The 14,096-nt window shown below is 34.9% G+C and overlaps 3 protein-coding genes across 17 annotated transcripts in view; 1 reads left to right on the plus strand and 2 right to left on the minus strand.

The window, feature by feature from the left end:
- Positions 1–14,096, plus strand: part of LOC126876556 (venom serine protease Bi-VSP-like) — a 143,808-nt gene that overhangs the window by 29,695 nt on the left and 100,017 nt on the right. The gene's annotated exons all lie outside the window — the stretch shown is intronic.
- Positions 1–14,096, minus strand: part of LOC126876562 (omega-amidase NIT2-A-like) — a 129,069-nt gene that overhangs the window by 16,116 nt on the left and 98,857 nt on the right. The gene's annotated exons all lie outside the window — the stretch shown is intronic.
- On the minus strand, positions 1,276–3,311 carry LOC126876563 (adrenodoxin-like protein 2, mitochondrial). Of its 3 annotated transcripts, none has more exons than XR_007694313.1 (5): positions 2,801–3,311; positions 2,480–2,670; positions 2,273–2,385; positions 1,873–2,108; positions 1,276–1,608 (listed from the first exon to the last, which is right to left on the minus strand). XR_007694313.1 is itself a non-coding variant. In XM_050639455.1 (4 exons), exons 1-3 carry the CDS (start codon positions 2,947–2,949, stop codon positions 1,918–1,920), a joined length of 453 nt encoding a protein of 150 aa, XP_050495412.1. In that variant the 5' UTR covers positions 2,950–3,305; the 3' UTR covers positions 1,276–1,608; positions 1,873–1,917. The 3 variants fall into 3 exon arrangements, 1 of the variants encoding a protein (XP_050495412.1); XR_007694314.1 differs by having other exon boundaries at positions 2,534–2,670; positions 2,801–3,310; XM_050639455.1 differs by lacking the exon at positions 2,480–2,670 and having other exon boundaries at positions 2,801–3,305.

Below are 14,096 nucleotides of genomic sequence, written 5' to 3' on the forward strand. Positions count from 1 at the left end.
GTGCCAGAAAAAATTAACAACTTCCATTAAATTGGCAAATTTCTCATTAATATCGTAAAACTCGCGTTTACAAAGATCAGATCAGTGTACATAATATACAAAACAAATGCAGAATATATAAATATAGCACATACGTTCTGAATTATATTCGAATTGGGCAGGGTAACCAAGTGAAAATATGTAAATTTCACGATGTGTAATGTACACTTTATCGAACTTGTAAGTAGTGTAGAAATAGAATATTTTACACGTAACAAAATATACAAACGACAATACACAAGTTAAATTATTTGTTAGATCCATGTATAACATGCATAGTACAAAAGTGTTTTAGCTTTATGTACTGGTAATTATGAGAAATACCAACTTAATAGATGTATTTGGTATGTACCTAGTTAAGAAAACAATAAATTATTCTGAACAGATAAAGCGTTTAGTAGCTTGTGAAGTATGAATTTTCGAAAACGCAAGTATTTTATATCTAAGTAGTTAAGAAACGCGAGCAAGGGAAATCAAACAAAGGAACAAAGTTTTTTTGTTTAAAAATATTTAATTTGTTGTTCTATTATCCGAGGTTAGAAGCGATAATGTACAAAATCTGAATAAATAAGATTCTTCAATATTATTGAATTTTAGTTCTAGGGTAGAGTAATATATCCGCATATGTTATTTATATACAATATGTATAAATAATGATGTGATTTGACTAATTTTGTTAAAAGAATATTTGTACTTTTTACGTAAAACTTCAGTCTTTTACAAACTTTCTTGTAATTAATAAACCAGTAAACACAATATTAATAAAATCCATTAAAATTATAAACAAACTCATAAGTTTTAATTTTAGTCCTTAAAGGTTGAAATATTTTGCTCCAATGTCGAGACATTTGTTTTAATCCAAAACATTACTATACTGAATCGATAATGTTGCATGTGCCACGAAAATGATGATAGTGTCAGATAACTTGTTGTGAAACGAAAAAGCATTGCATGTACATTTCTGTTGTTTTGTTGACCATGAGTTTGATGATCTTTTAAACTTGCCCATAGCTAAGAAATCAAACAGTATATCTAAACGAAATTAATTTCAAATTATTTTTTAGGTTCTAAGCTTTTATCTAATCTTTCAGAAGTTGCAAAATTTATTCCACAAGAGTCTTTTTTATCATAACCAAGTACACATCTTAAAACCATTTAAGTCTTCCTTAGTAATTTCTTCTTATCTTTAATAGTAACGAAAATAATTTAGATGAACGTTTTAAAATTGACACCCTGTATATTAAAAATAAAAGATATATTTTCTTCATAATTGGATAGGCTTTTTACAATGGCAATGTACAAATATCAAAATTGCAATTATACTATAACATATGTATATATATAAGCTTCACATTTAAACACAAGATTCTTTATTATATTTTTTTAATACCAATATTTTAATAATTATAACAAGGGTTTTTTAACAAGAGATGTATAACATTGTATACAAATTTTCAAAAACCTATAGATAATTTCAGTTATGCTCTTGCATCATTAATTGTTGATGGAACTCTTACCTCAATTCCATCTAGTTCCTTAGACATTACTATTTGACAGCTTAGCCGTGACCTGAAATTAAATATTATATAACTGAATATGTCAATAAATATATTTATTGCTATACAAATTAATACTAATACACAATAAGATTTCTATTTATCCATTTGAAAATCAACATTGTAAATATGCTAATTCCAACATAGATTTGTAATGATTATAGGGTCATAAATAAAAAACTATGAAAATTTATTATAATTTCAGTTTCGTAGTATTCAGAGATAGCGATTTGAAATTCTACATTGAGATGCAGATTTCGAAATACCCAATACTAACCTGTTTTTACATAAATTTAAATAGAAAAATTCACTTTATAAAATATTAAAAGGTAATAGAATTAATAATGTGAATGATTTGATACTGATTATTATGAACTAACGTATCTGTTAATTCATATGCTAAATCCAACATGTCTAATTCTTCATCTGTTGGTTTGTCAGGAAGTGCATCATAAACTTCTTTCGAAAATATTAAATGGCACGTACTACAAGTTAATGTTCCTTCACAAGCACCTATATCAATTATATTTTAAGATTACAACATACTTATATAATAAAGTACCAAATGTTAAAAATAATAAGAATATTAAACTTGATAAAAATGAAAATTTTCAAATATTTTCTACCTCAAAATTATTTATTTTAAATTAAGTAAATTATGCTTCTTTAAAACATACCATATCCACCTAAATCAATTTCATTATTTACTACTATGTCTAATATAGTATCTCCAACTTTCCCTTTTGCTTTGATTCTCTCTCCACTTGCTTTAACAAACGTTATATTTACTCTGAAAATAATATTTATGAAAGATAAAAATTATCTCAATATAATTATTTTCTTTATTTTTTGTGTTTCTTCAATTAATCTTCTCTTAATTATACCTTAATTATATGTATCACTTATGATAATAGAAATAATTTAAAAATAAGATATACTTGTCTTAATAATACATAAATAAAATTCGTATATCATATATTTATAACAGTGTTATATTTTTAGTTGTTCACTGTCAATGTTGTTCTTATTAATACTATTCTATTAATACTATGTTATTTTTCTAGATGTTATACTCCTACAAAGAGAAAAATTTCTTAGACATTATTATTAGCATTATTATTTTGACACCAATTTTATATTGGAAGGCAAGTACTGAAATTCTATTAAAAAAAGAAGGAAAGCACAAGAAAATTTGTATCACTTACTCTTGTTTTTCTGAAAGTGGTTGCGTGGTCGATATTCCTCTTGTTGCCTGCAAAAAGGGCAACGTTGTGTTGCTTGTATATTTTGAATAATTTGATGCAATACCGAGAATTGATCTCGAAAATTTTTGTAATTGATTTACTAACGCCATTCCACTGTCATAAATATCATGAGTATGGGACACCCTGACCGAACACCAGATAAGTATTGCGGAAAATATCAATTGTAGATCAATTGTACTTTGTACAAAAACTTCCACGGCATTCTTCGGCTGCTATACTGGGACGTTCCTTTACTGTGATAGGTTATAAAACGATTCCTAACACAAGTGACGTATCTCTACCGGACACGTGCTCTTCGGGCCACACGTTTTATGATACAAGACCAGCAAAATGATCAATGTGTAATTTTACATATCTTACATTTTTTTCAAATGAAATATTGTTTTTATTAAACGTTTAAAACCTCAGGCAACATTTATTTCATCTGATTTCAGTTTTACAAATATATATCTATAATACATATCTGTATAAATTACGGTCTGGTTATATCAAACAGGAACCGACACTCGCTAGGGAAAACTGCCCAAAAATTGAATCGTAAAAACCAATATGAAAGACAACAAATTTCTCGTTCTGCGGAACAAATAGAAATGAGCAGAGTATCTTTATCTTTATCTGAGACATTCAAAGCGTATCACGCATACGCTAAACCTGAAGAAAACTTTCTTGTCTTCCATGTTCATTTTTCCCTTTCCATTTCCGAACGGTTTCTTCTATATTTATTTATATGTTCGTGATTGATGCTATTGACAACATACAACTAAGGGGAAATACGAATAGTAATAGATAGATGTATAATTCATTATGCAATTTTATAGAATTAAATCTTATTTATCTTCAGATATAAAAACTATATTTACCAGCTGAAACACTAACGCATATGCAGTATAATATAATCTACTTAACAATCTCGTTTTAGTTATAATATGTGATTAATTCTTTTGCTATTTCGCTATAAACAGTTTCTTGTGCATACAATATTTTTTTATAGTATTCTAATATATTGTTAGATATTGTAAAGAAAGTAAAGTACAGTTATTGAAGTTTGGGAACATTCAATGTTAACCTTGCTTCAAAAAATAATCTTTCGAATGTATGGGGAATAGATTTTTAGTATTATAGTTGGTATAATGTCATCATTGTTTACAATGTGTTAGAGTTAAAGAAATGAGACAAATTAATATTTCAGAAGCAACTTCAATATTTAAATGATGTTATTTTAAAATGGCAGATGATATGAATGTTCTTTTTATACGAGGAAATGGAAACGTATGTATGGTAATGGAAACGTAATGGTTTTAACATTATTTTAGTACAAGATCTTAGCATAATAGTAATTAACAGTATCCACTACCTTTTAGTCAATTTTTGAAAAATGACATATATGATAATTTGCAATAGTTTGATAATAAAATACTTGTATCAATATTAATAACGTATAATTTGCTATCTCAAAAAGATACAGACTCAGCCAATGATAATGTTTGGGATGATAGTGCATTAATAGAAGCATATGATAAAGCAATATATTTAGCAAAAGAAGAAGTTATCAAGCGAATGGGAATGGATGTTGGAAATTCTCAACCGAAAGAAAACCTACAAAATCTTAAGCAGCCTAAACACGCAAGTAAATTACACAAGGTTGTGATTTTGATAGAATATTACAAATTTGATACAGAATATTATTAAATATATTGATTAAGAAGCAAATTATTTTATTTTGCTATTTACTTATATTTATTTGTATACACATCTTCTCTCTATAGAAATGGATCATAGGAGCACCTTATCGTGCAATATACTCAGAGGATGGAGAAACTTATGAAGCTATAATATCAAAAATTTACGAAAACAATGGCACGTGTTGAAGTGGTTACCACTTCTAAGAAAACTCTACATCTGGTCTTTTTTAGTTTTCTCAAGCACTGAAGCCATCGACAGCGTGTAGACAAAAGACTGCGACGAAGTCAGGCCATAAACAGTAGACAGGCGACGTTGGCTTCGGGGTTTTTCAGTTATTAGGTAACACAGCTAGCGTGCGGATCTGAACCAGCTCAAATTGTATTTTTACTTATTACATTTCTATTTAAATATATTTTCTACCTTACAATTTATCCACGTGTTTTCTCTGTTTACACACCGAATAACCTCAACAGGTTATGGGCCCAGGGCTGTAAATTGCAAGGTAGCAACGTGAAATGAATAAATTGTTAAAGTGTTGTGCTTAGTAAAATAAGGGATAGTGCTAAAATGGAATCAGCAAGTGCGAAGGTCGAGATGTTACGCGGCGAAGAAAATTGGCTCCAGTGGCGTTTTGTTATGCGTACACTTTTGGAGGAAGATGACGACCTGATCAACGTGTGTGAAGAGAATTTGTGTCATCCAGGTAACAGCGCGGAGAAAGAAATCGCTCGTGGAAGATTTTTGAAAGCAGATCGATTAGCGAGAAAATTAATCGTGACCTCAGTAGGAAAGAAACCGTTGGATCTTCTTTTATGTTGCACGACAGCACATGAAATGTGGAAAAAGCTGAATACAGTATATGACATGAAGTCGGATGAGAATTTAAATATGGTCCAGAAGCAGTTCTTCGATTTTAAATGGGAAGAATCTGAAAATGTCTCTTACAACCTATCAAAGTTGGAACTCATAGCGGCGAAGATGAAAGTCCTTGGGAGTGAAATTGGCGAGAAAATGCTGATAACACGCATTTTATCGGTGTTACCAAACAAATTCGATCATTTTCACAGTGCGTGGGATTCCGCGGAAGAAGAAAAGAAGACCTTAGACAGGCTTAGTACCAGGCTGATGACGGAAGAAATTAGATGGAAGAAAGACGACCAGGAAACATCGGTGGCACTGGTAACAAAAGGTAATAATTATAAAAGGGAATAGCAGAAGCAGTCAAGTAAACGTGAATACGAAAAACAAGGACCAAGTTGCTTTAACTGTGGAAAAGTTGGCCATCTAAAGAAGGATTGCTTTAGATGCTTTATATGCAAAAGGAAAGGCCACACCAGCAAAAACTGTTTTAAAAATAACAAAAGAAGCAACAATAGAGACAACCAGGAACCTAGAAACCAAAATCGGGATCACAGCGGAATTGGTCTATTAGGAAGTACCTCAGCGATACAAACGGCAAACGCTGATGTTTGGATAATCGACTCAGGAGCTACGGATCACATGACAGGACGACGGGAATGGTTCAGCGTTTTCGAAGAATTCGATAACACGGTGAAGATAGAGATCGGCGATGGTCCGTTCATGGATGCGTGCGGCAAAGGAAAAATCAGAGTAGAGACTTTTGTGGACGGCAAATGGGTAACATGTACAATGAACGATGTTCTATACGTACCAGGTATGAAAAGAAATCTGTTTTCGATTAGATCTGTCGCAAGAAGGGGCATAGATTTTTGTATTTCAAAGGAAGGGACCAATTGCATATTTTTACAAAATCAGAAAATAATAGCAAGAGGTTCTGTTATCGGAAATTTGTATAAAGTAGATATGCGAGTTATCATACCGTCAGTTTGTAATTTTAGCAATAGAGCGGAGTCAAACGCGGACACATTGCAGTTATGGCACGAACGGCTATGTCATCAGAACATCAGACATGTTAAAGAATTCTTAAAGAATTCAAATATGAAAGTTGTAGAGGATAATAACTTTTTCTGTGAAGGTTGCGAGTACGGGAAACAGCATAGATCGAGTTTTCACGAGAAAATCAATCGGGCGACTAAACCTCGCGAAATTATTTATATGGATGTATGTGGACCTATGGAAGTCGAGTCATTAGGCAAGAAACTGTATTTTCTGACATTTAAAGATGATTTTTCAAAATTCACAAAGATTTACTTCTTACGACGTAAGTCAGAAGTAATTGAAAAACTAAAAACCTTTTGCCTAGAAGTTGAAAATCAATTTAAGGATAAAATTAAAGAAATTCATAGTGATGGAGGGAAAGAATTCCAAAATAAAGAAGTCAAAGAATTTTTAAGAAGTCAGGGAATTAGGCACACGATTAACGTCCCATACACTCCTGAACAGAATGGTGTCGCAGAAAGGGAAAATAGAACAATAGTAGAGGCAGGTCGGTCGATGCTATATTCGAAACCAAATCTACCGCTGTTCTTATGGGCCGAAGCCATGAACACAGCAGTACATGTCATAAATAAGACGGGGCCGACAAGACAAGATAAGAAAACACCATATGAACTGTGGTACGGGAAACCGCCGAATTTAGAAAAGTTTAGGGTTTTCGGTACTGAGTGCTTTGCTCACATACCTGCGGAGAAAAGGACAAAACTTGACAAAAAGGCTAACAAAGGATATTTGGTAGGCTATTTAGATGACGGACGAGGGTATCGAGTGTACGTGCCAACAGTAAAAAATGTAATATTAAGCCGTGACGTAATATTTAAGCCTGAACTAGAAAATGCGAAATTCGTAAAATTAAGTTTACCGAAAATTGTCGAGCGCGAAGATGTGAGTGCGCAGAGCGATAGAGCATGTACGTATGAAAGTGCAGAGAGTGAACATGAAAAACAACCTCATGGAACTAGCGACAATATGAGACAATTGAGAGATAGAGATAAGATCAAACGAACCGATTTTTATGGTAACCCAGTAACGTACGTGGCGGAAAAATTACCGGTGGATTTTAACGAAGCGATGAGATCCGAAAAGAAAGAGTTATGGGAAACAGCTATGAATGATGAAATGAAATCGCACCATGAAAATAAGACGTGGATACTTGTAGAAAAACCTAAAGATCAGAAGGTACTTAGCAATAGGTGGGTTTTAACGATAAAGCTAAATCCGGACAACTCGGAACGATACAAAGCGCGACTTGTAATAAGAGGGTGTTCACAGAAAGAAGGCATAGATTATAAGGAAACATATAGTCCCGTTGCTCGGTTTGACACAATTAGATTAATGCTCAGTATTGCAGCCAAAAATAATTTACACCTCGGACAGTTCGACATTAAAACCGCATTCTTATATGGAAGTCTGAAAGAAGATATTTATATGAAACAACCTAAAGGTTATGATGATGGTACAAATCGGGTTTGTAAATTGCTAAAAAGCCTATATGGCTTAAAGCAGTCTCCAAGATGTTGGACGGAACGTTTCACAAAATTTATCTCGAACTTAAAATTTTATCAGAGTAACGCAGATCCTTGTTTTTATATTTATACAGAAGACGACAAATTAATGTTGATGACCATATACGTAGACGATGGACTGGTAGCAGCTTCAGACGAATCTTTAATTGATAAATTCTTCGATGATTTAAATAAAGAATTCAAAATTACGAGTTCGAAAGAAGTAAAGAGTTTTCTTGGACTTGAAATTAATAGATTAGAAGATGGTTCAATATTCATTCATCAGAGTAGGTATATCGAAAACATATTGGAAAAATTTAATATGAATGAGGCAAACAGTGTTTCTACACCTATCGAGACTAATTGGAACGAAAGTAACATAGGCGATAATGATTGTAACGCACCATACAGAGAAGCCGTAGGGAACTTAATGTTTTTACAAACCGTAAGTAGGCCAGATATTAGTTTTGCAATAAATATAGCGGCGAGACACTTAGAGAATCCAAACCAGTATCAATGGAAATTAGTCAAACGAATTTTGCGCTACATAAAAGGGACCGCAGACATGGGACTCTTATATACAAAAGCAGGCAGTCTCGAAACCTTTAGCGACGCTGACTATGCAGGTGTCACGTAAAATAACAAAATAAAAAAAGGAATTTGAGGTAAAAAATAAAAAAAGAAAACTTTATTTTTTTTCTAACATCAATACACTTTACAATTTACTTCCGAACTCTAGGCGTGACTTTCTAAGACTGACTCTTATGATTTTACTTTCGATCGGATCCGATTACTTTCTTTTGTCACCCCTCAACATCCCCACCGTCCATGCATTTGCTAGGCGTCCGCGATCGTTGCCACGTGCTCTTTCTTCTAGAACCTTCGGTGGAAGGACCGTTGGGATGTTGATGGTTCATTAGGCACTTCAGCGATATACATTGTCGCCGAGTGCCGCCACATCTTTATCTCTATCGTCAGTCCGTCGGATTTGAAGTATGCCGGTCGTGACATACCCCCCTGGTTAGATTGATCTTGGTCCTCTAAGATCGTAGTAGAATGGAATTATTTAAATGTAGATCAAAGGATATGTTTATGCTTTTTTTTAGGAATCGCTATGAATTGATTTTCTGCATGTTATGGTACAAAAGTTATTTCGTTAATCTTAAATATAGCAATTTTACAATATTTGTTAGTGTTCGAGAAGCTAATAATTTCAGAGGCGTAATCATGTTGTAGTTTTCGATCGTGAATTGGTTGGGTTTGTTTACAAAGCGTAATTCCTATCCCGTGAATTTAAGGCAACTAATTAAGGGTATTGTTACTAGTGCTAGGGTCAGCATTATCCTGAAAAAAGTACGCTTTCAATCGGTTACCATGTATCTTTTTCTTAGCATTGTCGATAGAAATAATGTAATAAGGAGTTTTCACATCGTTAATCCTGTAGGGTCCTAACCATTCAATGTCCAACTTATCTCTTTTATGGTCGTTGTGAATTAAAACAAAGTCTCCTTTCCTAAACACAGTCTGAGTTTTAACAATCTTTCTTTCTTGGTCTCGCTTGTATCGTTGCTTATTCTGAATAAGTGTTTTGTGAGCTGTTTCCCAATATTTATTCAACTGTTTTTGCCAAAGTGAGTACATATCATCATAGGTAAGTGTGGGAAATTTGGATATTGCGGAAGGTAAGTTAGCTTTTCGCCCAAAGGTCAATTCAAAGGGAGAGAATCCTGTTCCTTCATGTTTCGCGGTGTTGTACCCTAAACAAATGAAATTAAGTACTTCATCCCATTCTTTGTCATTGTCGTGTAATGCAGTACGAATTAAATCTTTAACTGAGGCATGCGTTCTTTCGAGGGATCCGTTACTTTGTGGGTGAAATGAAGTTGTTTTGATGTGTTTGATTTTAAAAGCTTCTTCAAATTTCGTCATTAAATCACTAACAAAATTTTGTCCCTGATCTGTTAGGATCGTTTTTGGTGCCGAAAATATGTAAATATAGTGTTCAATAAGCGCGTTAATTATGGATTCAGTTCGTTGCGTTTTAAGGGGAACTAGTATCAGATATTTCGTAAGTTCATCGTGTATTGAAAGTATGTATTGGTTTCCGCGTTTGGTTTTCGTCATCGGTCCTATGATGTCCATAGCGATTTTGTCGTTAGGGTTAAGTGGCGTGTCTGAGATTTGTGGGGATTCTTTGGGTCTGATACGTGTTAGTTTCTCCTTTTGACATGTGTCGCATGTTTTCACAAAGTTTTCTACTCTTTCTAAAAGTCCGGAAATTTTGAATTTATCCTTGATCCGTTGATACGTTTTCTGTATCCCTAAATGTCCTACGGTGTCGTTATGGTTTTCCTTTATTGCTTGTATTATTTCGTTTTCGTCTAGTTTTAAGATGGGATTAGGTGCATAAGTAATTTTCTTGTACGTGTCGTTAAAATATATTAGCATGAGTTTAATCTGTGTTTTCTCTAATTCAGTGAAGTCGTTATTTCCTATGCCGATTTTTGTTGTATCTTTAAGAATTTTGTAAAGTCTTCTGATCCAAAGTGTCTCGTCGTATTCTCCTAAGTCGTTTCGAGTTAATTGGTAAAATGTTTGGTCATTTGGTTTAATTTCTAAGAGTTTCGGATTCTCGTTGTTGTCTTTCCATGCGTTGAATGAATTAGTGTGATCAATTACTAGGTCGAGGTTAACTACTTCGTCGCGAGTTACTGCGTGAACTCTAGATAAAGCGTCTGCAGCTGTGTTATCTTTACCCTTTGTATATTCGATTTCATAGTCATATTCTTCGAGTCTAAGTCTCCAACGAATCAGTCTGCTAGAAGGGTCTTTGCAATTGTGTAGCCACTTAAGAGCTTGGTGGTCGGTTCGAATAATGAAGCGTCGTCCTAACAAATATTGTCTTAATCTTTTCACGGCCCATACGATGGCTAAGAGTTCCTTTTCTGTCGTGGTATAGTTTCGTTCGGGTGGATTCAGTGTTCTTGAAATGTAACAACAAGGATGACCGTCTTGCGACAGTATTGCTCCTAGTCCTTCGTTACTTGCGTCGGTAGTTAAGGTAAAGGTTTTGTTAAAGTCTGGATAAGCTAATATTGGGAAATTACAGAGTTTGTCTTTTAAAGTATCAAAGCTAATCTGGTGTTTGTCAGTCCAATGGAATGGTGTGTCCTTTTTTGTTAAGTCTGTAAGGCTTTTCGCGATTTTGGAAAAGTTTCGAATAAATTTGCGATAATAACCTGCTAAACCTAAGAATGATTTCACGTCCGTGGCATTGCGGGGTAATCGAAAGTTTTTTACAGCGTCTAATTTCTTGGGGTTTGGTTTGACTCCTTCGGATGAAACTACATGGCCTAAGTATTCTAATTCCGGTTTTACGAATTCACATTTGTCCGGTTGCAATTTAAGTCCTAATTCTCTGAGTCTCTGAAATACTATCGCGAGGTTTTCGTTATGTTCTTGAATCGTTTTTCCGAATATCACTATGTCATCCAAATAAACAAAGCAGTATTTTCCTACAAGTCCAGCTAAGGCTCTGTCCATTAATCTTTGAAAGGTAGCGGGTGCGTTTTTAAGTCCGAATGGCATTCGATTGAAATGAAAATGCCCTTGCGGTGTCGAAAAAGCGGTATATTTTTTAGATTTCTCGTTCATTGGAATTTGATGGAATCCTGAGGATAAATCAAGCGCCGAAAAGAATTTTGCGTTTCCTAGTTGTGTTAAAATGTCGTCTATATCAGGTAAAGGGTAAGCGTCTTGTTCTGTGAGTTCATTTAGTTTCCTGAAATCGATAACTATCCTCCATTTCTGTTTTCCTGAGGCGTCTAATTTTTTCGGAACTACCCATACCGGAGAGTTATAAGGGGATTCGGATTCTTCTATAATATTTTTCTTCAACATGTCTCCTATTTGTCGCGAAATCTCGTCACGGTGACATTCCGGTGGTCTATACGATCGTGTGTTAATAATTTTGTCTTTGGTTAACGAAATTGTGTGCTGAGTTAAATTAGTACAGGGTAAAAGATCGGTTTCTAAATTAAAGATGTCAATATAATGAAGGATAATCTTTTCGATGGATTCACGGATTGGTTTTTCAATGTGATCTGTTCTCACTAGGCTTTTTAGTTTTGATACGTTGGAAAAGTCATGAGAATTTTGAATATTGCTAGAAATTTCAACGTTTTGCTCTCCAGTGTTGATAAAACATACTTTAGTTGGTTTGCCTTCCAAATAGATTGTTTGAACTCTGTTTTCTCCAGGAGTCAAATGTATTGGTTTCTGAAATAAAATGGTTTTGTCGTTTAATCGGATTTTGTCATTGGATATTGAATAGTTATACTTCTCTAAACATGGTAGCCCAATGATTCCGTCTTCGATAATAGGGAAATTGTTCGGTACTATGTGAAAAATGTGATTTTGTCCAAAAATTCGTTTCGTTACGTATTCGTTAGTTTCGTACTTGTCTCGTCCCATAGAAAATTTTTGTTTAGGCCCTATTTGTATCGCGTTGACAGTTTTGTTACGTTTCACCAGGTTTATCCCTGCTCCTGTGTCGACCAGAAATACTCGCTCTTCGGTTCGGGTTGACAAAGGTATTGCGAGTAATCTTCCCGTGGCGATGTTGACTCGTATGTCTCGTACGGTTCGTCCATCTCCTGGTTCGATGTTGTTTCTTGTATTTCGTCCCATTCCTGGACTGCCTGGAATCCTTGCGGGTGGTCGATCGCGCTGGCTCGGTGGTAGAAAATTTTGACACTTGTTGGCAATGTGTCCCAGCTTTCCGCACTTGAAGCACTTCATCTGCATATGCTGGTTGTCGGGGCGATTACTAACCGAAGGTAAGCGATTACATGACCAATTAGGTTGTCGTTCTTCTCGCAAGTAGCGTTCTACATCGGCTGCCTTTTTTTCAGCTTCCGGAAGATTCAAGGGTTCACTGCTTAATAGTATTCGCCCTATGTCGCGTCTGAGTCCCTTTAGGTACACACGAACAGTCTTCTTCGTGATTTCTTCAGTCATAATTTTACGTGTTAGTGGTTGTGGGTACTCATTGGTTACTGCGTACAGCAAACGGTTGAGTATTCTTCTAAACCGAATATTAAAACTTTGCACTGATTCCTCGCGTCCCTGTCTCAACTCTCGTAATTGTTCTTGGTACTCATCCGAAGTCACTTGTGCTGCTAAGTTATTTCTCAGTGCGTCGTACAGATCACTGTAACACTCAATAGGAATGTTGCGAATACTTTGGGCTGCTTTCCCCACGATTTTTTCCACTTTTATTGCTTTTAGCAATAGATCTTGCTCCATACAGCGATCCTTCATACTTCTCACTTCTTTGATGAAGTCTTCAACTCCTACATCATCATCTCCGTTGAGCGTTGGGATGTAGCGTATTGCATCCTTAGCTCGTAGAGTGGGAGGAGCGGGCGAAAAATAGCCTCTTTCTTCCACCTCGGGTTGTTCGCTGTCGAGGTGGACAGGTGGGGTGTCTGAAGCTGCTAACCCTGACAGTTTGCGTGCTTTTGCCATATTCACAGTACGATTGATTGCTGTCGACGCACTTTCATTGTCTTCGGTGATAATGGAAGCAAATTCATCGGTCGCAGGGGATCCGAACCCAGTCCGTAGCGCTGCGACGGTTTTCCCGAGATTCTCGATTTCTGCTGCCCTGTGTCTGTTCTCTTCGTCATTTTGCATAGACAAACGTAACATTTCCTCTCGTAAAAGGGCAATGTTCTCGTTCTGTTTTTGAATACTGTCCCATATTGCTCGCAACATTGGGTCAGTTGAGGTTGAAGTTTGAGATTCGTTTGCCTTAGACATTATTGCGCTGATTTATAATTTTCAGACGAAGACGAGTCTTGGCTACTGAAGCTAAATTTTCTTTCACGGTAACGTACACAGGAATTCAGTTTACCTTTTATTGTTACTTCACTTGGTTCGTGATAGTTACTTTGTTGTTGCGGATGACCGTAGTCCCAAATAATTCGATCTTCCGTAGATGATGAATGTCTTTTGGTTTCCGAACAAACACTTTTCACTATCCTGGCAGGATCGCCAAAATGTCACGTAAAATAACAAAATAAAAAAAGGAATTTGAGGTAAAAAATAAAAAAAGAAAACTTTATTTT

This window comes from Bombus huntii, unplaced genomic scaffold (genome assembly GCF_024542735.1).
Source record: "Bombus huntii isolate Logan2020A unplaced genomic scaffold, iyBomHunt1.1 ctg00000083.1, whole genome shotgun sequence".
NCBI classification, from domain to species: domain Eukaryota; kingdom Metazoa; phylum Arthropoda; class Insecta; order Hymenoptera; family Apidae; genus Bombus; species Bombus huntii.